Source organism: Coenobita brevimanus, chromosome 90 (assembly GCF_032717465.1).
Source record: "Coenobita brevimanus isolate Jiangsu-jjx chromosome 90, ASM3271746v2, whole genome shotgun sequence".
Classification (NCBI taxonomy): Eukaryota; Metazoa; Arthropoda; class Malacostraca; order Decapoda; family Coenobitidae; genus Coenobita; species Coenobita brevimanus.
In genome coordinates, this window is record NC_137043.1 from 36,090,554 (window position 1) to 36,117,762 (window position 27,209).

At 41.6% G+C, this 27,209-nt stretch overlaps 1 protein-coding gene across 1 annotated transcript in view; it reads right to left on the reverse strand.

Moving 5' to 3' along the window:
- The window catches only part of Osbp (oxysterol binding protein), a 206,199-nt gene that overhangs the window by 14,957 nt on the left and 164,033 nt on the right, over positions 1-27,209 (reverse strand). The window contains exons 6-8 of the mRNA XM_080281715.1: positions 25,083-25,274; positions 24,019-24,102; positions 23,062-23,223 (exon numbers count right to left, since the gene is read on the reverse strand). Coding sequence (XP_080137841.1) covers positions 23,062-23,223; positions 24,019-24,102; positions 25,083-25,274 — 438 coding nt within the window. The remainder of the gene's footprint in view (positions 1-23,061; positions 23,224-24,018; positions 24,103-25,082; positions 25,275-27,209) is intronic.

The window sequence follows — 27,209 nt, forward strand, 5'->3', positions numbered from 1 at the left end:
AGACTGGATTACGGTAAGAACTAGAGTATTACCTAAAGTGTGTGGGAAGTGTAGAGGGTAATGACAGCAAAACAAAAGGAAGGGGGATGGGGAGAATAAAAATTTAATGCTTAGTGAGATGGTAAAAGTGTAGTGCCTATCGGATATCCTTTAATATATCTGGGAGTTTTAAGCAGTCTGATGAGGCGAGATTAGTTTCGATCTTATTGATAACAAAAGCAAAAATAAGAATAACAAAGACGATGATGATGATGATGATGATGATAAGGATGCTGCTGCTACTGTTGATGGAGATGGAAATGATGACAATAGGGATGATAATATGATGATGATAACTTTGACAACGATAATATTATAAGTCGATGATGATGATGGCAACGATGCTGCCTGTGATTGAGACGCCTTCAACTTCAACTGACTGCTTTCCGGCTGCGTTCACTTTCCTGACTTTCTTTACACAGAGACAATTTAGACAAACTACACCGCCAAACCACCAATTAAAGGCCTAAAAAAAAAAAAAAGAGTATTCCAATCGCCAGGTGACTTTATTTAGCATTATATAAAAAATATATATATATAGAAAGTTTATGTATATTTTTTCAACTACAATACATTACAAAGCCTTTCTTTCCCCCCCAAAAAAAAGTGTCCACCGGAATATTTTACTTATTACTTGTGTGTGTGTGTGTGTGTGTGTGTGTGTGTGTGTGTGTGTGTGTGTGTGTGTGTGTGTGTGTGTGTGTACTTTCTGTGATGTGCCTCTCTCTCTCTCTCTCTCTCTCTCTCTCTCTCTCTCTCTCTCTCTCTCTCTCTCTCTCTACCATCTCCTACAGCTAAAGAATGCCTGTGTGTATTTCTGCTGGTCACCCCACGTAAACCATTCCCTCTAGACTGCCTGCATTCACAACTATCACCATCACCATCACTGTCATCACCACCATCATCATTATCACCACCATCATCGCCCCTAAGATGTAACTCGCGACAATACACGACTTCCGTCTCCATCCCTCCATCACTAAAGGTCTCCCGAAAGCTGTGCAAAATCTCCAAAACAATCAAAATAAACGTTGACGATACCCATGATGTCACCTTTCTGATTTCATTCTCGTTAAGGGACTGAAAAAACTTAGTCTATTTGAAACTGCTTTTGCTGTCGGCGATGATGTAATTTAAAAAGTTGAATTAAATCGTCCGGAAATAACGCAAGAAAATCGGTTCCAAAATTCTAGTAAGCTGAATAAAATCGTATGGAAGATCAATAATACAGATCGTCGCAGTGAAGAGCTAACAGATTTATTCCGGTGGTCGATAATGGTGAGTGAGAAAGCGGGGTCCAAGGCAGGAATGAGGCTGAGAAGATGAGTGTGGGAGGGAGAAGGTCTGAATTAAGGCTACGAAATATGTGGTGAGCAACTTGTGGAAGACGGGAGACCAAGATAATGTAAGAGGAATGGTAAATATAAGAGGAAAAGAGAGAGAGAGAGAGAGAGAGAGAGAGAGAGAGAGAGAGAGAGAGAGAGAGAGAGAGAGAGAGAGAGAGAGAGAGAGAGAGAGTGTACGGAAAAGAAAATGTAGCGATTGGTAACATATAAATGGGAAGAGAGAGACAGACGGTACAGTAGAAACACGGGAAACCAAGATAACAGAAAAGGCTATGGAACGACAGATAATATATGAATGGGAAGAAAGACAGACAGGTAGGCAGCAGGCAGACAGTCTGGAAAATGTGGCTGATCGTGAGGCATGGAAGGGAGGAAGCAGACATGGAGGAAGGTAAGGAAGCAGGCAAGAAGGATAGGTAGAAGGTAGGCTGGCAGGAAGGAAAGGGGGAATGCATTTATGTAGTAAGGAAAACACTGAGGTGGAATACTTAAGGTGAGGAGGATGGCAGACAGTGAGGTAGGGGAAGGAGGCTGAGATGAATGGAGGAACGCAGGGAGGAAAAGAAGCATGCAGGAAGGAAATTAGTCAAACAAGTAAGAAAAGAAGCAGGAGGTAGACACCATCCATATAAAGAGCGAGTTAAGGAAGACGGCAGACAGTAAGGCTGGGAAGGAAAGGTGGCAGGAGGAAAAGAGGGAAGCAGGAAAGTACGCAGCACCAATATAAGGCAGGAGGTGAAGGCGGCGGCGGCCATAGTCTCACGGGAAAGCAGGCAACCCACACCTACCCTCCCTCTCTGCCTCTCCACCACGTGACACCACACATACACATCAAACAAATAAAAACAAACCACAAACCAATACGAAGCTGCTAAGGGCTGCCAGGATAGATTACTGTGGGCGGTGTAAAAGGCAGAGTGGGTGCGGGTGGAGGGAGAAGTGTGTGGGTGCGGGTGGGATGGAACACAAGCCCTGTGATTTCAACCAGTGACAGAGTGAGCCGAGCCAAACACCTCGGTAACTGAGGTACTGCACTCTGTCTGTTTGCACGGTGAGTACTGGAATGGTTTACCATTTTTGTGCATATTCTATACTGTGAATTAAACTTTTACTTTGGTGTAGGCTGTTTACCCGTATACATATTAACACAACTATATCAATTTCATATTTGTGAAAAACAAAGACTTACAAGCATGTCAAACTAACATCTCTCAAAAGAATTAATTAAACTACTGGAACACAATTCAAAGCTCGGTCACAGTCTCCTTGTCCTTTTAATTCACACACACGCACACGCACGCACACACACACACACACACACACACACACACACACACACACACACACACACACACACACACACACACACACACACACACACACCGTCTACAAAACTGCCCGGCGTGCATCAATTCATTACAGCTTTATTTCTTAACACTTTCAAAACACTGAACACAGTAATATTTAGATTAAGATGAAGTGATTTTATTAGCCTGAGAGAAAGCCCCAACAGGCAAAGTGACAATGCTGACAAACGCTTTCACTCTGTAATTAGTGGCAGGGCGGGAGGCACACCTATATTTATTCTTCTGTTGAATAACTCCTAATATTACCATATACTGTTACCCATCGTTACATCCCTCCTCTTGTCACATCGTCCCACCTAATCTGACCACACACACACACACACACACACACACACACACACACACACATACATAAATGAAGACATGCTAAGAAGGATAATAACATCATTCATCAGACCAACCCTGGAGTATGCATCAGTAGTCTGGAGTCCTCATCTCAAAAAACACATAGACAAGATTGAAAAAGTTCAAAGGGCCGCTACAAGATGGATACCATGCTTAAGGGATCTAAGCTACGAAGAAAGACTTAATAAACTGAATCTACCAACACTACAGGAGAGAGGGAAAAGAGGTGACATGATAATGTTATATAAATGCATATCAGGGAGGGAGAAAATAGACATAAATGATTACTTAACATATGGGGAAGCATCAGCAAGAGGACACTGCAAAAAACTGCATAAGAGAGGTGATAAAGACGTGAGGAAATTCAGTTTCCCAAACAGAGCAACTGATCAATGGAATGCACTACCGAATGAAATAGTGTGTGCCAAAACAATTCACAAATTTAAGGATATGTACGATAAATATGGTTTAAGACACGGGGCAGTACGAGCTTGACTCATTCCTGTAAAGATACAATTAGGTAAGAGAACACACACACACATATTATATCCCTCCTCTCATCGCATCGTCCCACCTAACACCCTAATCTGACCATAGCCTATAACCAGCATAAAATCCCTAACCTATAAACCTAAGGTAACCTTCCCTATAATATACCATATCCTATGACCTGCATAAAATCCCGATACAAACTTGATCTTGAATTTCTCTCTCTCTCTCTTTTCTTGGAGAGAGAAATCTTGCGGGCTCCTGGCCTCTGGCTCTTTCTTCCTTGCATAAAAGAAAAAAATGGTAACTATATTTTTTACCCAGTACTAGAGGACTTTATTCAGGTTAACAGATCCCTCGTTGCGGCTGATGTGCACTACTAAAGCCTGTTCGTTGTTCCCTGGTAATTAACAGGATGAAAAACCATCCCTGGGGTGAATAAAAATAAAATATCCACGACTTTTCAATCCTGGGGTGAACAAAATGGCTTGTCAATACTATCCCTAATATATATTATATATATATATATATATATATATATATATATATATATATATATATATATATATATATATATTGTGGAAAGACTGAATATATATACAGTATATATATATATATATATATATATATATATATATATATATATATATATATAAAAAATTGTGGAAAGACTGAAATTATTAATATGAACGTGGAGAACCAAATCGATTGTGTAATAGGGAATAATGTGGTGAAGAATGTAGAAAATTTTAAATATCTGGGAACGATTGTATCATCTAATGGATCAATAAACAATGAAATTGAGGAGAGGATTAGACAGGCTTGGCGAGCTGTTGGAATGTTGAAATCTGTTTGGAATAATAATATGCTTTCTGTACATACTAAAGTGAAAATTTACAAGTCCATGGTTAGACCAATTTTAATTTATGGGCATAAGTCATGGTACAGTACAATTGCAACAGATCAGAAAGTATTAGTATTTGAGGATAAAATACGGAGAAGGATTCTTGGAGTAAAGTGGCAAGACAGAGTTACAAATGAAAGAGTAAGGGATATTACGAGAGTGGAACCAGTTAATGATTATTTGAGACTGTCTCGCTGGAAGTGGCTGGGGCACATATACAGAAAAGAAGGCCGTTTAATACAGGATGTGCCAGAGTGGACTGCTAGAGGAAGAAGAGGTAGAGGTAGGCCGAGGGAAACCTGGTTGAGGACAATGAAAAGAGAAGCAGGAGAGGAGTGTTGGTAGGAACTGAAGGAGATGGCAAGAGACAAATATTGGTGGAGAGAGTTCATCGAGGCCCTATGCATCCCATGGAGTGCCACAGGAAATGATTGACTGACTGATATATATATATATATATATATATATATATATATATATATATATATATATATATATATATATATATATATATATATTTCCGAAGATTGCTTTTTGTCCCTAAGAGAACAGCCTGACACTCCCACTCTTGTTATCCTCAGCCACTCCCAAGTTACTCCTAAGTCTCCCCTAAACCGCTCCTAAGTTACTCCTAAGCCTCCACTAACTCACTCCCCGAAGTCATTGCAAAGACATTCCTAAGCCTCCCCTACGCCACTCCTAGCCACCCCTAGGCTAAATACTGTTAGAAAAAAAAATAGGAGTTGAGATTTCCCACGTCTTGAACGGGCTAAGGAAGTGAAAAGAGAAACTATGGAACAGAGAGTCAAACAAGCGAGTGAAAGAGGTGGTGCGAGACTAAGATCAACTGGAGGCGTGACTGGTGATAAAAGCTGTTTACATTTGCACTGTCAACAGGTTTTCACTGTCACGAACACGCACACAGCAGCAATCACGGGCACACACGACCAGCCACACGCACACATGACCAGCCACACGCCCACACCACCACCAGCCACACGCACATACGAAGAGCCACACGCACATACGAAGAGCCACATGCACATATCAGCCACACATACACAACGAGCCACAAGTTCACGACCGGCCACAATCACATACGACAAGCCACACGCACATATGACCAGTATACGTACACGACGCACACGCACACACAAAAACAATTACACACGACATGCACGCACTGGCAAAAATACACCCACAATGCGAAGTTTTTACATATAAATCATGAATGACACAAGAATTAGGACACCAGTATAAAAAAAAAAAAAACATCCACTCAATATCGGTCCAGTTCATAACATTACAAAAACACAAAAAAGAACTTAAAACTAAAAAATAGACCTTAACCCATTCACTACGATCTTTAAGTTCCTGATATCTATGGGCTAGTCCACCCGGTTTAGAAGAGCACCCTCGCAATGAAGGGGTTCCAGAAGGCTTTATTTAACCCCTCCATCTCCAAAAAGCCTCCCTTAAGCTGAAGAAAATCCTCTGGAGGTAACAATATACAAAATACGTCATCGCAGTAAAGGGGCTCAAAGTACACACCTACACATGTACACTACATTCACACACACTTATCCTGTACACATGCCCAGGTCGTACACACAAACACACATTGATTCTGTTACTTTCTATTTTCCCTTACATATAAACAAAAAAATAAACAATTCCAGAGGCGGCCATGTACACTGCTATTTAACGCCTTATTTACACTACTTTCATTTCATCTGGCAACACACACACACACACACACACACACACACACACACACACACACACACACAGAGGCAGATTCTGTGGGAAGTATGTCGCTTCACACTACCGCTCAACAATGCTATGTGAACCTGCATACCTGTGTGCATGTGTGTACGTTAATGTGTGTGTGCACCTTACTGGGTCTTTCGTGTGTGTGTGTGTGTGTGTGTGTGTGTGTGTGTGTGTGTGTGTGTGTGTGTGTGTGTGTGTGTGTGTGTGTGTGTGTGTGTGTGAGAGAGAGAGAGAGAGAGAGAGAGAGAGAGAGAGAGAGAGAGAGAGAGAGAGAGAGTTGGTGTGTAACTGAGCGAGGGCTTTTGACATGCTACTCTGTCTTAGGTACGTAGTAGAAAGGTATTCGCTCTACCGTGAAAGAACGAAAATAGAAAATATAGATGAAATAAACAGAAAAAAAGGATTAAAGAAAAAAAAGGGAGAAGATTAATAAAACAAAAAAAATAAAAAAAACAACAAAAGAAAGATTAATGCACACACACTCACGCGCGCGCGCGCACACACACACGCACGCACACACACACACACACACACACACACACACACACACACACACACAAAATAATGAACAAATAAAAAACGCACCACACACATTTTCAGGGTAAACTATAAAATTCTGTGATTGTAGCAAGTAAAAGAGGTAATGTTAAGGTGTAAACTTATCGGGGTGAATCCAGTAGTCACGGAGCTGTACCCACGTCACACCCACCCTCCTAACCTATATGTCTTTCACCTTAACTTGGCCCAGATTTTCGTCCTTGTGCAGCTCATCTCGCGTAGGTCAGTGTGAAGTCACTTGATTTGTTGCTAACCCATTCACTATGCTATATTTCTCCTAAACTGAATAACATAGTCTGACGATTAAAAAAATAATAGTAATAGTATTAGTAGCAGCAGCAGCAGTAGTAGTAGTTGTAGTAGTAGCAGTAGTAATAAAACAATAATAATAATAATAATAATAGTAACAGTGAATATGGTTTAACCCAGATTTTCTCAGGTGGGTGATTAGAGGCACTAAGCTTACCAGGTAACACTCACCCAGGGAAGGTAGCACATTACCATAAAGGCGGGGGGCGTGACAAATGAGTGTTGACGTATGCACGGCTGGGTGACACTCAGGCTGGGGTGCGCTGACTATCCATCTATCTATAGCCAAACGCCTCAATCCCGTATGGGGTGAACACAAACAAATCACCTCCATGTCGCCCTGTTCTCCGCCATTTCGCTGCCCTCCCCCAATTCACAGCTTCCATTCTCACTGACCTCTCTACTCCATCCCTCCATCTCATCCTCAGTCTCCCCCTCCCTCTCCTCTCCTACAGCTCGCTCACGTACATGCTAACTTGGTATAATAAGAAAGTCCCCTAGCGCCTTTCTCTTATCGATTTAGTTTTTCCTTGTGGGACGTTAAAGTTCTAAGGTCCACTGTGTATGCAGCTCGTGTCTCTATAACGAAAACATAGAAATAATATTAAGTCGAACAAGAAAATACATCACCACGGAATAGGTACAGAAAGCCCCCCCCCCTCTCTCTCTCTCTCCGGTCCCTTCGAGATCAGGAAGGTAAAGAGGCAATGGGCGTATATTCTGTAATAAATGTGCAGCGGACCCACAATAGGTCTTACACCCTAACTGCACGATACGCCACCATAACGCAACTCGACCACCCTCACAAACATTAATTCCGTGGCTGGAACAAGTGGAGGGTGTGGGAGTGGGTGTGGTGTAGGAGTAACGAACGGGTAACAGAGTGTGGAGGGACGGGTGCTGGGGCTTCTCCTCTGAACTAACACATCTCCCCACATATGCACCACGTATGCTTTTTTGTGTTTGTTTGTCTGTCTATATGCGCGTGTGCGTCTGTTTATGTTTGTCAGTCTGTCTGTTTGTCTGCATCTGTGTGCGTGTGTGTTTATGTGTGTGTATGTGGAAGTGTGTGTGTGTGTGTGTGTCTGTCTGTAAAGGTCTTCAACCGAATACAATATTATATACCATCTGCGGTTACGTCTCCGCGAAAACACAGTCTCTACTGTATCTCCTGCTTAAAAAAAAAAAAAAAAAAAAAATAATAATAAACTACCATACAACCACCTCTGTCAACCATTAAAGTAAAATAATTTGGAACCAATCTGAAATTTTAGCGACTCAGAATTTACACAGAGAAAAATACTGTTCAAGTCCAGCTTCATCGAACGCACTGTACAGGTCTCAATACTTCTTCATGTCAACAACACAAAACGCGAAAAATAAACAGATACTTTCAATGACTTAACCAAGGTCTAGATCAAGATCATGAAAACTCCAGCGAATAATGAATCTTCAGTACTTTACGATTTAAGAAATATATTACCTCTCAAATGCTGTCTTTTATTCTGCTACAGTCACTACCTGACGATTCTGATCTGTTTACAAGACCTCTCGAACTGAAGGAGTTAGATAAAGCCAAACACCTTCAACGCAAAAGGCCTCCCCAAAGATTACTTAAATTGTGCGACAGTGGCAAGATTTGTTTTTTCTAAGTCAACGTACAGAAAGGATCGGTCCGCAAGTATGTATATTTTTCACTGCTATAAATTTTAAGGTTTGCATGAAAATGTAGAAAATCATGAAGAAGCGTGCGGGAGAAGGCTTCGTCACTACTCTCACATTCAGTCCATCCCTTTCACATCGCTACATAACACCCCGCCTTCCCTATCTTCTTTATCATAAGTCATCTCCCCTCTCTCCTTTCTACACATCAACTTCCAACTCTTCCTTGCAGCATTTCTCTTTCCTCATCTCTCTTTTTTCCTAAGTCTCATTTCCATTTTTTTTTTTCTCATCTAAACTATTTTTCCTCGTTTCCCAGCCTTTAATCTCCTCTGTGTCCCCTCCCTTTTCTTTTCGTTACGGCTCCTTCCCTCTCCTCTTCCATCCTATTCTCGCCTCCCTCTCATTATCCACTGCATCCCTTACTCCCTCTCTTAGATCCTTCCTTCTCCTCCCCTACCACACTTCCTCCTCCCCACTCTCCTCTTCCTGCTCTCTCCCTTCTTCTTATTCCCTCTCTTAGATCCTTCCTTCTCCTCTCCTACCACACTTCCTCCTCCCCACTCTCCTCTTCCTCCTCTCTCCCTTCTTCCATCACTTCCTCTCCTTCCACACTTACCTTCCACCTCCCCACTCTCTTTTACCTCCTGTCTCCCACCTCCTACTCCCTCACCCCCCCTCCAGCATTTCCTTCTTCCTTTCCTCTTCCTCCCCTTACCCTCTCTCTGTCGCCCTCATTCACACACCATCTCATCTTCCTCCCCACTCTAATTTCCATCCTCTCCCCTTATCGGATACCTCTTTCCTTTTCCCCCTACCCATTCTCCCTTTCCTCCTCCCGTCTCCCTCCTCCAGCTCCCCTTTCCTCTCATACACTTCCTTCCTTCTCTCCTCCCCCCTCCCCTCCTTCTCTCCACTCTCTTCCCACCACTCCTCCCCAGCATCCTCTGCCCCCAGTTACCAACCCTGCTACACTTTCTGCACGGTGTAATGGTTCCTGTTTCGATCCCTGCTCCTCGCTCCGTCACCCCCACCGCACTTCTTGACCACCACCAAGCGTCACAATACGGATTTTTGTATTTTCGCAATATTACATTTTGGGGTCTACTTTATACATTTCCTGGTCCGACTTTCTGACCAACCCTACAAATGATGATGTCCAGGTGTCTGTCTACACAAGTTTTCACAATCTCTTTCATATTAAATTAGCCTATACAGAATATGAGTTTACTTCATCATCACCATCATCATCATCATCACCAAAGAAAAAAAAAATCATAAAATGGAAAAAACTAACAACACTGCAATTGACTTCTCTCATCACTCACGTCATCGAACTCTTACTCTTTACTTTGCACAAAATATCAATCGCACACTTTCTTGGCTACAACGAGAAATATATTTGGTAACACGACATATTCGTTTAACACTGGATTAAGCTTGAAGTCACTGTGCTTCAATAACTTACGTGGTGTTTGGCAATAAATTGGTAGAATAAGTTTCGTTCAATGTAATTATCAGAGTTAATCATGTTTACCTAAGTTTCTATGATGCAGAGAGAGTGACATGTGTAAACAGGATGGGTGGCGACATGTTAAAGTCCCCCCTTTCCCACCCCGCCGCAGCACGTGGTATTGTTTACAAACATTGCCAGCTATTCAGCCCCGTGTCTCGCACCCACGTGCCAGTGTTTACAAAATATACGACACCAAAACCGAGAGGGTGAAAAAAAAAAAAAACTATTTTAAATAAGAAACATCAACCTACCAACAAAACAGCTGCGTACGTTGATTATAAACATACAGCATGGGTAAATACATTATCCTAATATTAATAGAAACAAATATTGTATGTATACGGTACAACAATACATAAATAAAAATATAAATTCTTGACTAGTACCTTCCGTGTTGCAATAAAGCTCGGCGGGTCCAGGTGTAGCAGCGATGTCAATAACTTCAGGTTACGCCCCGGTGAAGTGCACTGGACATGCCGCGCTCCCTATCACACACTTTCCCACACTCTCAGCACGCACACCTATCACGGAACACACTTTTCCGGCAAGATTTTTTTTTCCCCCTCCTCCCTCTCAATTTTTAGTACTGTCTCCCTCTCTTCTTTCTCCTTTTTGCTATCCTCCCCCCCACTCATTTTTCTTTGTTTCTTCTTCTCTCAATAATGCACTACTCTCTATCACAGACTTTTTCACTCTCCTCTCAACTCACCACGCACACCTCTCACGAAACATACTCTTTTAGTCACTTTCCCCTCCTCCTCCTCCTCTCTCTCTTCCTTTTCTCTCTCCTTTTTCCTTTCACCCTCTCTCTCTCTCTCTCTCTCTCTCTCTCTCCCCTTTTTACCGTCACCCCTCCCCCCTTCTCTCTCTATCAATACACTTACACTTCATAAATTTGGTCCAACTCACATGACACACTAAGAAATTACAAAGGTTCAGGATATAAGAATAATTTGTAACTGCGATTTACTGAAGCCTTAACTATACATAACTCTGCAGATTGTCTAGCAAGCCCTTTTCCTTGGTGTTTTATTACGCCTATTATGCCTTAGCATTTTCATGTGTGTGTATATATATATATATATATATATATATATATATATTATATATTGTGAATATAGACCGCATAAAGAAAATCTGGGTCACAGCTTCCAAAAGTTTACGTGTGGACAGACTGACGGACAAACAGATGAACATGATCACAAATATTAACTACTTATTATGCAGATGGTAGAACACATACACCTAATACAGTATACCAATAGCAAAAATAAACACTTTTCTAGTCATTCCTGCATAAATAAAACATGGCTGTGACTGGGAACTGATTGTAAGTCTGTTTGCCAATCTGGCCCCCAAACTGCAAAGTCTCATTCAACACTTACCACGGCAGATTCCCGCTACATCATTACACTCAACGACTCACCTGAAAAGAAACAAACATATCAGCACACATTACAGAGTTGGATATATAAAAATAATTTATGGATATGTACCATACCTGAGGTCCAAAGATGAAAGTGAGAGCTGTTCACGAAAGATGACAGATAACACTCCACTCAGCTGTCTTAAATGAAGACCAAGCTAATCTCTTCTATGCACTTATGTCTGGTGTACTGACAAATGCACTGATAATCACATCTTATGTACTTCTGAATTTCAGATGCAGCCAGGGCCAGTCAGGTTGGTGGTGGTGGCCCAATGGCTGGTGTGGGTGTGGGTGGCAGCCGTCACAACACATGGAGAATCAGAACAGGAAGAGGGGCGGGGACGTGTTGGTGGAAATGAGAGATTCAGACCTTCAGAACTCCTTGGGCCCCCTGTTCCATATCTCCAACCACTTGAGTACTTCCATCCTAAAAGGCACACCACAAGTGCCAAATCATCACTGGGCCACACCTCTGGGTCTTCACTTTCTCTATCCTTCACTTCCCCAGACACAGAGTCCTCCACTGCAAATCCCATTCACATATACCCCTACCCATTTCCAAATTCACTCTCTTCCCGTCCCTCACTAGCCCCTCCCACCAAATTACAATCTGTGGAGTGGGCAGGGGTGGGTGACATTCCTTCCACCGTGCCTCATCCACCACCTATCAAGCTACCCAAGTGGAAACCAGACTACACTCCACTTAGGGAAACATACTGGGATACCATTATGGAGGCTCTTGGTGTAACCCATGAGAAACTCCCCCCTCAAATGCCTTCCCCTACGGCAGCACATGACACCCCCACACTAACCTCAGTGACCATAATCAAGAATGACTGGGTACCCACCAATATGTCATCCTTGGAAATGCTACTAAATCCATCCAAAACAAGTCCCCACACAACAGATGATGCTGAACAGAGTAATAATAGTAATGGGCTGACACATTTAAAAGACAGAGAGCAGAGTGAAAACAGTACTGGACTGACATACCCTGCAACCGAAGCTAACAAGAGGCTTCAACAGGACTACAGGGAGATTTATCTGGCTGAAAAAGACTTCAACCCACTCGAGGTGTATCTACCAGAACACATACACTCTCAGCTTCATAAAGAAACTCCGAGTTACATTACAACAAGAGCCTCTACATATATTCCATGGCCTGATACTGGAGATGGAATCACCACCCTCAGCATTAACACTGACATAGGGGACATAGCAAAACCAAAGAGCGTTAAGGAAAGCTTTGCCAATGACAATTATAAGGATGAAGGTACACATACAACTCCTTTGGTAAATTACCAGTACCAACCTGAGAGTGTTTACACTGACTTGTTTAAGGATATGAGATCCTTAACACTAAGTGCTGAACCATGGACCAGCAGTCGCCAAGAAGAAACCTCTGATGCCTTACCAGCAATGCTTCAAAACAGTTTCTTGACATTTAACTCAGAAAAACCAATGCCCAATTATATACCCTGGGCAAAAACATCAAATACTGACAAAATTCCAAAACAACAATACAACATAACTGACAAGGTTGATGAAACCACAAATTCTCACTCAACCAGTCCTCCTCTTCTGGACTCTTTAGAGCAAAACCATCCTCATTTTTCTCACAGCCAGATTGTAAGCAGTGCTCTCCAGAACTCAAAACCCCAAGGAACTCTACCCATAATAGTTATGAAGAGCCCAGTGGGAGTAGGTACAAATATCCACCCAAAACAAGTGCAAGAGAGAAAATATAATGAAGGAGAGAATAGCAACACTGATAATATCATCTCCAAGGAGGAATCTGCTCAGACTAGACAAGATAATAATGGTAAAGAATATGCAAATGAAGTATATAATCAGCCTTGGTTTCATGCTATTGTGCAAAATGACCTCAAAAACTGGGGTTTCCCCTATGATGAGGAGGCCTTAAAGCATTTACCACAAGAATATGAAAATTCGCCATTCTCACCACCAAAAATATACAGAGAAGACTCAAACCAAGTCTTCCAACACCACAACAATGACAAGTTCCAAGCAGATTCCAAAGAGGTTTTTGAGCAAGATGAGGATGGGGAGGGTTTCTTATCTAAACCAGTACACGCACATCACCTGGCAGTTGTTGAGGCACCACATACTCCAAAGGAAAATCCAGTGATGATAAAAAACGTGCATGTTATTGCTCCTAAACCTGACAACATGCCACCAATTCCACTCTTCCGCCCAGCAGAGAAAAAACACCTCGAGTTCCCCCCTTACCTGGTGAATGGAGCAATGGCCAGAGGATCAGACAGAGGTGCTGATGATTCTCCCCTCCTTGTGGTCCCACACCCTGATTCTACCTCCTCCACTGATCCCCAAGATCGTACAAGTAACATCTACCCTGTTGTCGTTCCCTTAAAGCCAGCCACAAGAAAGGAGGATGCTCTCTTCCCACCATTCCTGGACATTCTACGTACCAAGGATTCACCTCGAGTATCTCCAAAATCATCACGACAAAATCCAACACAACGACAAAATCCAACACAACGACAAAGAATGCCAATGAAACACCTCGTACCGCCCCCAGAGGTCACACCAGCACCACAACCGAAGGAATTATTACCCATCAGGAATCCTGGATTTGGACCTCCTAAGGGTGAAGATGTTGTCTCCATGCCACAAGATCCGGCGGGAGGGAACAACTTTGTTGAAGTCACGAACCACCTTGGTGATGGACCACAGTCTTTGCATGCACCTCAAAATTTTTTTCAACAGCAGGCACAGCCTCCTCAAATTGACCCTGCATCATCACACTCACTTCCATCATCTCCTCAATTTCCACCAAAGCTAAAATCTCAACAACAAAAAGTTCCACCACCTCAACAGTCACTTGCACCACACCAAAGACCACTACAGCAAAATCCGCCACAGAATAGACCTCCTCACACCATACCTCCTCAACCTGCTCTCCCACCTCAACTTTCACAAAAGCAGAGACCACAGACAAGCCCCTTTCAGAACAGACCTCCACACCAGGCTCAGCCACAGAACAGACCACCACAGCTTCGAAACAGGCCCCCACAGCAACAACAGATTCAGAAAAGACCATCAGAGCAACCACAGCTTCAGAACACCCCCCCACAGACAACTCAGACACAGCCTCAACAGCAACACAATAATCCAACACAGCAAAACAACCAACACCAACAGAACAATCACCAGAGGAGACCCCCACGACATCCTGTGCCCCACAACAGACCACAGCCACTACCACAGCCTCAGAACCAGCCCCCACCACAGCAACAACATAACAGGCCCCTACAGCACCCTGACAGCTTTCAACAATCACCACAGCACCAAAACAGACCATCACAACAACAACAGCACTTCCAAAATAAACCTCCACAGCCTAATAACATACCCCCACAGACTAATGACAGACCTCCACAGCCACAACAACTACACCCCCAAAACCAACTCCCACAAACCCATGACAGAGCTCCACAGAACCCTAACCAACTGACAGACACCCCAAATAAACCTTCACAACAACCACAGCCTAATAACAGACCTCCACAGCAACCACAGCCACAGCACAGACCCCCACAGCAATCACATCCACAAAACAGACCCATACATCACCATAACACCCCCCCACAGCAACAACCACCCCAGCACAGACCCTCACAGCCACAAAGCAGGCCTTCACAGCCACCATTACCCCAATTCACACCCCCACAGTTGGAGCACAGACCTCTACAGTTCCAACACAGACCCCAACAGTCTAGAAACAGACCCCTACAGCCCCAACACAGACCACCAGAGGCCCAACACAGACCACCAGAGGCACAACACAGACCCCCACAGCCTCAACACAAACCCCCACAGGCCCAAAACAGTCCCCCACAGCCTCAACACAGACCCCCACAGCCTCAACACGGACCCCCACAGCCTCAACACAGACCCTCACAGCTACTCCACTCCCATAACAGGCCCGAACATCAAGCCCAGCCACCCCATGTTGATAATGTTCGTCCTCCTCATCTGTTTGGAGATTTCAACCCATTTGTGTCTCAAACACAGGAAGTCTTACCTCCTGTCATTAACACTCACAGGAAGAGGAACACTGACTACAGCGCCAACACAACCACCACCACCACCACCACACCAGCCCCGGGTACCACTTACATTCCCTGGCCAAATGCACAACCAGGGCTCTTCAACTTTAAGCAACCCCAAGCCCTCTTTCCTATTCGTCGTCCATCAGTGCCTAATTTGAATTTTATGAACCCTTTAAACATCTTTCGTAGCAGAGAGAGCGTCGAGGGAACAGGCAGCCCCTTTCCATTCTTTTCACCATTCTCACAGCCAGATAACGAGCAGAGTCCTTCAGGCATAGAGGCAAAGTTTGAGCATCCTCCTCTAAAGCAACAGTCACCAACCCATCTCAGGAGAGATGATCTCCAAAACACTAATACTTTCAACAGACCTTCAAATCTACTACCAAATACTGATACTAGAATGGATTTCTTGAAAGATCTCACAATTCCATCACAAAAGATTGCATTATTCAACTTCAAGCCTCACTTGGACCCACTACTACTGAACAACCCTAATGGAGAAAGCCAAAACAATCCCAACAATCCTATCAATTTAAAGAATAATTTGCAATCATATAACTCAGGAACAGATGTTGCGGGATCTACTAATTACGATGCAACACAAGCTAATTTCCAGTTAAGTAAAACCCTTAAGCCACCTAATTATGGAGAAATCAACACTTTACATTCAATTAATGATCCCCTACCTGTATCATCCCTTCAGGACAAGACACACTCACTAAAAAACCAAGCATCTGTCACATTCAACAACCTTCCCATTGGCTCATTAATCAATCTAAATGGTGCATCTGTTTCACCTCTTGTCTCTGATCCAGTAAATGATAAGAGGCCTCAGGTGGCAAAGGTAGACCCACTGACCAACCCTGCACGTCCAGATAATCCCCAAACACCTGAAAAACAAGAGTATGATGGACCTGAACTCATCAAATTTACTCTCGAAGATGTTGTATATCCTTCAGACCCAACATATCTTCATCCACATATACCCAAAACAAATGCAAATATATCATCAAGCCACAACAACAACAACAACAACAAGCTCTCCATTACCTTTGAGGATGAGGACATGCAACTCTCACCCTCGGAGGACATTATTTCTGTTGCTAAGCTTGTCTCGCCCACTGTGCCCACTCAGCCTCCCACCCTAATGATGGAGAGGATTACCTTCAAGCCTCTGGGACTAACTACACCATTACCAAACACCACAGCAACTCCCAACATCCCTCTACAATCCACATCAACTCCTAATTTCTCTCCAAAATCCACTGCAGCTCCCAATATCTCTCAAATATCCACTTCAACACCTAATATCCCTCTAAAATCCACAACTGCATCAACTTCCTCAGCCTGGATTATAATACAAAATAACCCTATAACAACAGCAGCTCCAAAGAGCAATTCACCAAAGATCCAGATGAATTTATCTACAGTGAAACCTAACATACGCTCACCAAGCAATACACAACAACCACCACCAACAACTTATAGACCTACACTAAATAAGAACGTGACTAGAAGCAAAACGTCTCCAGTCTTTACCCTGAACTGGAGGGCAATAAAACCAGTAGATCTAATTACAGACAACATTTCAAAAGACGAAAAGAATACAGAGGAAAGGGGGAAACACTCTACCACTCCTTATCCTCAGAACCAACCTAGGATAACAATTATAGAAGCCACACCAATGCCACAGGCTGGAGAAGTGTACCCAACAGTGAAACATTTTAGGACATTCGTTTCATCTCTCCCACTTTCTACCATGACTCCAAATGTTAAGCATATCACCACTCCTTCATCTTTCATGAAAGCCCCTGTTTCAAAATCCAGTAATATCCCTAAACCTTCAAAATCAGATATACAACCAGTTACTAAATCTACATCCTATACAATACCAGCAAGCACAAAACCCAACATCACACCCACATCTCATTATAGAAACATGGGTTCAACAACATACAGCAACCCGACCTCGCCATATACAACTCCTGCTACTACAATCTCCACCCAAAGGAGTTACCCTAAATCCAAATGGGTCACGTCAACTCAAATGGAATCACATATCCAACCATCAAGGGCCAGACCAGTCACCCGAAACTTACCACCCAGCCTGATGAAGAAGCACGTGAGGCAGGAAGTACTGATGCCAGGCCGCTGGAACCACCGAACCATTGTAAGACCCCCGAAGGTTGGCCTAGACTCAGGGATTGAAGAACAGGAGGTCAATGCAGGGGAAAATAAAGAAAGGAGAGAGAATCCAAGGCTGAAGCTCCGCTACAGTAGCCCTCCCAGGAAAACTCAGCAGGTAAACAGACCAACACCAACCCCAGCCATTGTGACAAATATCGCAGTAACTCCTACTGCTGAAAATCTCAATCCACATAATCAGTCATCTGTTATCCCTTCACCAGGTGTTGTTGAATCAACAGAGAGCCCAATAAGTATTGCTCAAAATGGACTGCCTCAAGCATCACAAACAGTAGTGATCATGAGGAATCCTGATGAGAATATTAAAGACACTAATGATAACAATGATCACAGGGACAATGAGAATGAAGAAACAGCAACCAAAACCAAAGAAAACACTAACAGCACCTCAGTTACATCAGCAGTGTCCTTCAGACTTATCAAACCACTAAGATTAGCTTCTATTCAGCGTCTGCGTAGCCTCAGCGCCAGCAAGCAGATGATTAATGCAAAGACCCAGCTTCCACAAGTCTTTCTAGCTGTACCAACTATAAAGTCACGAGAGAGGAATTCTAAGGCAACTTCTACACCAACGGAGGCACCACAGAAACCCACTGGACTAAACATTAAATCCTTCAACTCCTACAGAGATCGTCTGACCAGTGGAAGTAGAGTAAGGAACCCAGTAACTACAACCACCACTTCTGCTCCTACCACAGTTGTAAGTCCACAATTCACTACCATCAAAAACAATCCTATAGATACCACACTGTTTACAGAGGAGAGCACAGAGGACAGAGATCGTGGTTCAATATCCAAGGAGTGGTTCCTGCCTATTCAGGAGACTCTACTAAAAGATCACCCTGAAATGCTGGACATTTATGGTTGGGAATCTACACGTCTTGATGCTGGGGGAAAGAATGAACCAAATCTGACGCATACAGATTCCAAGGAGAATCGTCATTCACCTTCAGCTGGTACAAAAAGACAGAACCTCTTCCCCGATGCCTCTAGAGTGGTTTCGGTGACCGTCAAGCCAACTGGAACACAAGATTATAAGTTTAGGGCACAACAGTCAAGCAACTCAAGACAGAGTTCAATCAAGATATCACCCCACTATGCTACAGTGGACAGAACCAATGCCAAGAAGGTACGTCTAATACATTCCTTACAAAGAGATAATGAGTCCTTTAACCTAGAGAGCACACCCCTCAGACAACATAAACGGTCTCCAAGACATGTTCAAATACCTACCAGACAACACTCAAATCTCAGAAAACACCACACATCCCTAAAGCCAAGCAATATAAGCCCCAAGCAACAACAAACATTCCTAAAACATCACTACTTGCAACTACGACAACAAAATTCATCCCTACGGAAACTGATGCCTGTAAATCATCAGCAAACACCTCCATATGGCATGATCAGAAATATTGCAAATCCAGTGAGAAGTCTATCCTACCTCAGACCTATACCTCCAATCAAGTATAAATTCATACATGAGATACTGTTCTCTGACTGGATATCTTACCCTGAGTAATCTGCAATGATGCTAACAGACAACTTCATTTTATCACACAGATTCTATATACATAGTAGTTCCTGACTGGGCAGTGGTTAAGCAAACCCCCTCAGTTGACTCCCCATCCCCTCAAAAGAGGATGGTGGGCTAGAGAAAAAAGGCAATGTCAGTCTGTAGTCCACTGGGTTTATGACCAGTTGAGTCGGTAGGCAAAAGATCATGACAAAACTGGATATAATATGCATAGTTCCTATTTCAGCATTCAAATACTGTATGCAGTAATGAGCAAGTAAAACTGTATGACAGGATTAACCACTGGTTTTAAACAGCTTAGACGGTGCCTTTCATATCCAGTAGTTACAGAACTGTAACTACCCCTTGGACACAAGATGCCTTTAGTTGGATTCAGAGTATTACCAGACAATTTTTATCAACTATATTTCACTCTCATCTTAAATGTCAGGACCAACTGCTTAGCCCCGGGCTCCTATGCTCCTCATGGGGCAATGTAGGATTGGATGATGGATGGATGGATAGAGGCCCTTCTTATACTTTATGGGTGACTGCACTTTACTACTATATATGTGCTCTTGACAATGTTTGTGCTATGTACTAAGATAAACATACTTTGCCAGGCTGAGGCCAAGACACAGACAGCTGATGAAATGGAGGGACAAGGGAGCCATAGCAGACCAACGTAGACCTCCCTCCTGGCTTCCCTCTCCCCTGCCCTCCCCCCACATTCCCACCTCATCCACGCTCTAAACCCTCACGACTCGCAACGCATCATATAACCAAGCTGACTACAGTTAATGAGAGCAGACGTAACTTGCAATCTGATTTATATTCAAGACGCCTCCACCACCCTTAACATTTTGGCCTGTACTCTCACTGACTATGTAGACTCCCTGGCACCTCTTCCTTATTCATTTATTTTTCCATACAACATGTTATATATTTCTTGCATACTGTATTACTTTATCTTTTATATTGCTAAACCATAAACAACACATATAAGAATATTAATGTATAAAGCAGTCATCATCACCACCATCATTATCATCTTCATCATCACTATCATTATCATCATCACCATCATCATCATTATCATCATCACCATCATCCAGGCCTCCTTCCCCATCCTAAAATGGGATGAGGCAATGTCCAGAGATCCAGAAAAAAATTCACAATATTAGATACTAATGGAAGTCTGTCTAACTGTATGAGCCACACTCCCATTCATGCCCTAGGAACTTTGGCTCTACCTGAGAGGTAAAAAAACCTTTCCATACGTAGATTTACACTCACCCATCTGATGGAATCAATCTGATGACTGTCAATTATTCAAAATGAATCACCAAGAAATAGGTGCCAGATGGCCTCCTGAGCTGATGAGAATATTGGCTTTTATCAACAACAAATAAATCCAAACTTTACATAAGCAACAGAACAAATAACAAACTGAACCTATGAAGAGCCAAAACTGAAATATGCGCCTTACAATCTCTATGTGACAAACTAATCAAAGAATGCCTGTGTCTGTACACCAATATAAAAGGCCATTCCTCAACTTAAATTATCATCATCATTCTCATCCCATCCCATTTAGATGACTTTTAAGTGGAGGGTACATAATGTAAGCATTCTCTCTCCCATGCTTCACTTCCTTAGTTATGTTACTTTCATGAATTCACATACACTATATTACATTTTTTTTAAATGTCACCATATATATGGCAAAAGGACTACCTTAGGTAGAACCTTGTAAAGTTAATAATCTACTAACCACAACCCGCAGTAATAATCATAAATGACATCCACATTTACTGAAAACAGTACCTGACAAAACAAAGTACAGCACACTACAGTACATATGACTCTACATTTAAAAAATATTACAAATTCTTTGTGAATATGAACTAATAAGCTGTGGCTGGTTCACTAGCTTTTGCTGAACTGTTTTCAACCAAAGGTTGTCAATATGTTGTTATTGCTACTTTAATAACAAACTAATGTCCTACGAAAAATCTTTTTAAAACAACTCTCTCACTGTAATACTGCATAAATAACCATAAATATAAATGTATTTTCATCCAGAGTTATGGACAAATATACTCATATTATGTATGCATTTTAACAGGTACTTTGTATGTGCTTAACATGGGCAGGCAGCTCTACTGTACATGTTCAAGTTGTGTATTATATTAGCATAATGCAATCTTTACATGTATCTAGTTCACAAATGAGTTCGCATTATGCAAATCATTATCAATTTTATAGATGTACTATGCTGACATATTTTGTGTACAAACATTTTCAGAGATACTAAAGTTTGATAAATTAAGTGCATTTTACTAACTCCTAACTCATGACGACTATCATAACAGCATCAGTGATTTTCTAGAGATTAAAGGTGCAAACAGTACTGGTAATTTTATTTACTACTATGAATGAATAATTTTCAACGAGAAGTTATCATACGGTCATGATAAGGGATAAAATAATCTTAACACTACTGAACGTGGTAAAACTTTTGCCAAACACAGATCAGACCTTTTAAAGTCAGACATTATAAAATTTCATGCACCGCTGCAAAACCTAACTGGTATACCTTATTAAGATGATTGTATACAATGCAAGGCATTAACCCCTACTGAACTGATTCTTTGTAAGAAAATATACCTCCCCAGAATCAATGTTTTATAATCAATGTAAACTGTACCTCATATGAAAGCTTGCAGCTTGGCCCATGCACAACTTCACTGTGCCTTATATAAGGTCTTCAGCTTAGCAGGGGTTAAATAATACTGTTGTTTATTTACATCTTATTTTGTATTCAAAAATAAATAGAATCTGCATGGCCAAAAAATCAAACTTGGGTTCTTCCAGTTGCAACCTGGATATCTAACAGGGTTATAAATGTGAAGCACATCAAATATCTATTGCCTGTATTAAATGTCTAGAAATGAGACTTTCTCATTTTAACTAACATAAAACAAAGCCATACTGTTATGGCAAGCCAATAATGAGTACCAAATAGATATTATAAGTATACTACACCAACCCACACTCTATGTTCACACAGGGTGAGGATGGCCAGAGCAAAGTGTTTGATTTCTATAGCAACATTTACTGTTGGAAAGAAAGCTGCTGGTACAGATTCTCTTCCTGTGCCATTTGTGATATGATGTGGGGCAAACACATCCCTACACCTGCTGGAATGAGTGGTTCTCCATTCATCCATTCCCATTATACAAGTTCTATAGTTAACTCTTCCTACACACAGGGAGCACACAAATAACAGTCTTCAAAACTTGCCCTGTAACCATCAGTATTATTACTCACAGAATCACTGACAAAAACTTAAAATATGGTAACATCACTTATTTTCATCATCATCATCATCACACTGGCCTCTTTTTTCTCAGCTAAAAATGGTGTGAGGCTGATAAAATGGAAGAGACTGATAAATAAATTTTTAACATACAGGTACATAGATATATAAAAGAAAGACACCGCACCTGTTCACTGATTGCTCTCCAGCCGAGGTCATCTGTGCGGTCACACTCATAGGTCTCTCCTAACAAGGGGTTGAAAGGTTTGGCTGTTCTGACAGCCGTCGTGGCATAGGATGAGACTGTGAAGGCGGCTACCAATGATAACTGCTCACAAGAATCCTCAATCTGCAAAATGTAAGTGGTGGATTAAACATAAGAATAAATGGATGTGAGAGAACTGTACATGATGAACTGGCCAACATCAGTGGACAATGACAATATATGAAGTGAATTGCACTCATGGACAATGATAATACAGTGAAGTGAATGACAACGAGGAAAAAACTGTAAGTTTCAAAAGAGAATACAGTACACAGGTTCCTTGCTTAACATACATTAAACTTAAGGCATTTATTCATGAGCAGTCAGGAAATAACAGTGAAGAGAAATGACTGAGGAAAATGAGATTTTTCTCTCTCTCTCATTTCCAAACAATCATCATCATCATCCTGAGATTCTTTTCTTCCAAAAAATTAAGCATCCTCACCATCATCATCGTAAGTCTCATTCCCACTGGGTTTTTACATATTTTTGGAGAGAATCCTTCAGTTCATCACCTCCCTAATCAACTTTTCCACATTTACATGACAAACAGTCCTGACATTCAATAGTTGCATACAAACTGAGTGAACTCAACCTGCTGCTACAGACTGAATATGATCAACCCCTCTACCCTGTGGGGTTTCTTTTAAGCCAAATTTAAACATCTAGTACTGGCCAGAATGAAATATAAAGTAAGTTTTCAGGCTGAAGAGGTATTTGAAGAAACTGCTTTTGTTAATCTGAGGTGCAAACCACTTTATTCAGAAATGTTTCAATCAGCTGATAAGTTAATAGGAGCACACGAAACATACCTTTGTCATATCATTATACAATTACTGTATGAACAATAAGAATCAACACTATCTTAATCTCTCTCACCTGTACTGCTCTGTCCAATATGTCGCTATATTCAAAATCTTCTGTTAACCGTTGTAGGAAAGACAGAGGTTCACTAAAGTTGACCTGAAAGATACAAACAATACATTAGATTATTACAGACAATTTCACATATCACACAATCGCTATCCCATTGCATTAACTCTTAGAGGTTCCCCCTAAACTGATTAATGCTGTTTGGGAGTAGGAAAATGAAACTAATCTGATGCTATCACAATGACATGGTTAAGAAAAACTGTTCCTAACCCCCTTCACTGAATGAAGTTTGCTTTAACCTAAATAATACCGTCTGGCAGCAGTAAGACCAAAATATTCATGTCCTCATACTGATGCAGCTAGCAGTAAGAAAAAATATTCATATGTCCTCATACTGTTGAAGATAGCAGCAAAAAAAGAATATTTGTATACTTTCATACTGACAGAGTTAACTCAACTAGTCTCAAAGGCTAGTAAGTACATTCCACAGGCCGTTGCAGTGTTTCCTATGGAGCCTACCAGTGACTGTGCCGCTTACATCATCCTAACTTTATTTTCCACTAAAAATATTGGGTGGGTAAGTAAGCAAACCTAGCATTTATTTAATAAAATGCACCTCATAACATCTGTAACATAGATATAATTCCACTGACTCTCAAGCTGAATTGAGCTGCAACTCTTGTAATATGCATATTTCCAATCATTCCACTGACTGTCAAGTTAAACTGAGGTGCAACTCCTGTAATATGCACATCTTCATACATAGTTCATCCATGTGCAAAAAATATCCTCAACTTAATTTATCAAATTATTTCCAGACACCATAATCCTATCAAGGATGGCCACAAACAAACTTTCCATGTCAATCTGTCGTCTGCCATCTGGCTGCCCTCCCACCAACTCACATTCCCCCTCCCTCATATACCTCTCCCTTCATCCCTGCATCTCATCTTTAATCTCCCCTTCCACCTCACTTACCAGTACATACACTTTTCTAGCCAATCTCTTATTCTCAACCCTCTCCTCTTTGGCTTCATAAAATAATGGTGCAATAATCACATGTAACTCACAGGCATGGGTATCTTAGAGAGCTCCTTGCCAATGCAGTTCTTCATGATGGACCACAGGTTGATTGGGTAGTTGGGCTTGTCTGGAACCCGAGTCCGTCGTTGCCGCTTCGGTCGACCGTTAGGTTGTGGTCCTTCTCCTTCTGTGGGGGTTGTGGCTTGTGACCCATTCAAGCTGGCCATCTCCTCACTCAACTGTTGTTAAAAGATTGGACTAATAATGAGCTGGAATGTTAGTAATGGTCTGAAGAGACTGTCAGACTGTTAATAACAGGCAGGATTGTTAATCTTGGTTTCTAATTGTAAGCACTATCTACTGTCTGTGTTGTACTATGTTTACTAACGATGTACAATCAGGGAATCAATTATCTTCCCCGTTTTGCCTAAAAGTTACTTAATCCTTTTGCATTCTATAGATGTATTTTTTTTTTAAGGCTACCACAAAATTATTCTGCTCAGCTGATGAAAATTGTAAGAGACAGTTGAAAACTATCTCCTTTAAACCTTGGACTATTAGAATCTCCTTAGGTGAATAAAAATGTCCAAAGTTAGCCTGGATAAAATCTCGAAGCAGATCCATGGCAGCAAAAAGGGTTCCAACTAGCAAATATAACCAAAGTCATAACGGAATTAAACTATCTCTTGGAAGATTTGATTGTTCCACCATGTCTTCACTACACTTTTGAAAGATGCTTAATTCCCTGACTGTATCTGTATTCTTTTCATATCATTTATCTCTCTGCCTATTACTGAAAGTGGTACCTAAAACAGAACATATCAAGGGGTACAAATCTCATTTCCATAAAACTGCAGTAAGGGATGAAGTCAGCACACCTAACTCTTTCATTGTTATGGCTCCCTTATTACTACTTATTACTATATTCAGACAATTTTACCTATCTTAGGAGGGGCCTTTCATATGGATGGGTTAATGAAGTCTATTACTTACTCCCTCCAGTTTGAAAGCTCTCTCCTATAATGATATCAGTATAAATTTATTTGGAGATAGCAAGGAGGTGCTAAGATTATTTATTAGGTAGCCTCTATCTAGCTACATATATGGTTTCAGTAATGTTGTACAAGCAATATTTAATACAGTGTTTAGTTTGCAAACTGAATTAGATGATGTTGTACAAGCAATATTTAATACAGTGTTTAGTTTGCAAACTGAATTAGAATATCATCTACTATGTGTGATCTGCAGAAAAGTAAAAGACACCCGAGGAAAGCAGGGAAGAGTTGAGAATAGTAGGGAAAGTCCTGTAGGGGAGGGGAAGAAAAAAGAAAAGGAAAGCAAGAGATAATACTGTAATAATAAAAAAGGTATGGTAGACAAGAGCCAAGAAAAAAGGGAAATGTAAAAAATAAATAAATAAATAAATGAACAGTGCAGGATTAGATGATGATGATGATGATGATGATGATGATGATGATGATGATGATGATGATGATGATGATTATCATTTTTCATCAACATCAGCATCTAATCCTGTGCTGCCCCACGAGGACCGTAGGAGCCCACGGCAAGACAAGTTGGTCCTGGCATTTAAGATGAGCATGACCAGCCCCACTCATCCCTGAGTGGCATTATGTGAGCAATAAACCTCAACCACCCCTTAGATGTAAACCTGCATAGGCTCAATCTGACTGAAGCATCTTCATCACCCACCAAACCACCAGGTGCCATGATTTGGTTACAGTATATGGTTACCATCCAGTATAGTAAATGGTTTCCTGGTGTACAGGAAACCATTTGGCATGTCACTCAATGTAGAGTCACCCATAGGCAGAAGGAAGAGGAAAGAATGAAGGCAATGGACAGGAGAGGGAGTGTACAGTCACCCATAGGCATTAGGAAGAGGAAAGAATGAAGGATAAAAGACATAGAAGGACAGAAGGAAAGAAGGAAGGAAAAGAGGAAAAGGCAGTCACCCAAAAGCAGCATTACATCAGGTGAGTGCATGGTGAATTATCATTTACCATTATTATTATCTATCCATCATCCAATCCTATGTTGCCCCTGGAGGAGCGGAGGAGCCCAGGGCTAGGCAAGTTGGTCCTGACATTTAAGATGAGAGTGACAAGCCTCACTCATCCCTGAGTGGCATAACATGAGCAATACAACTCCAA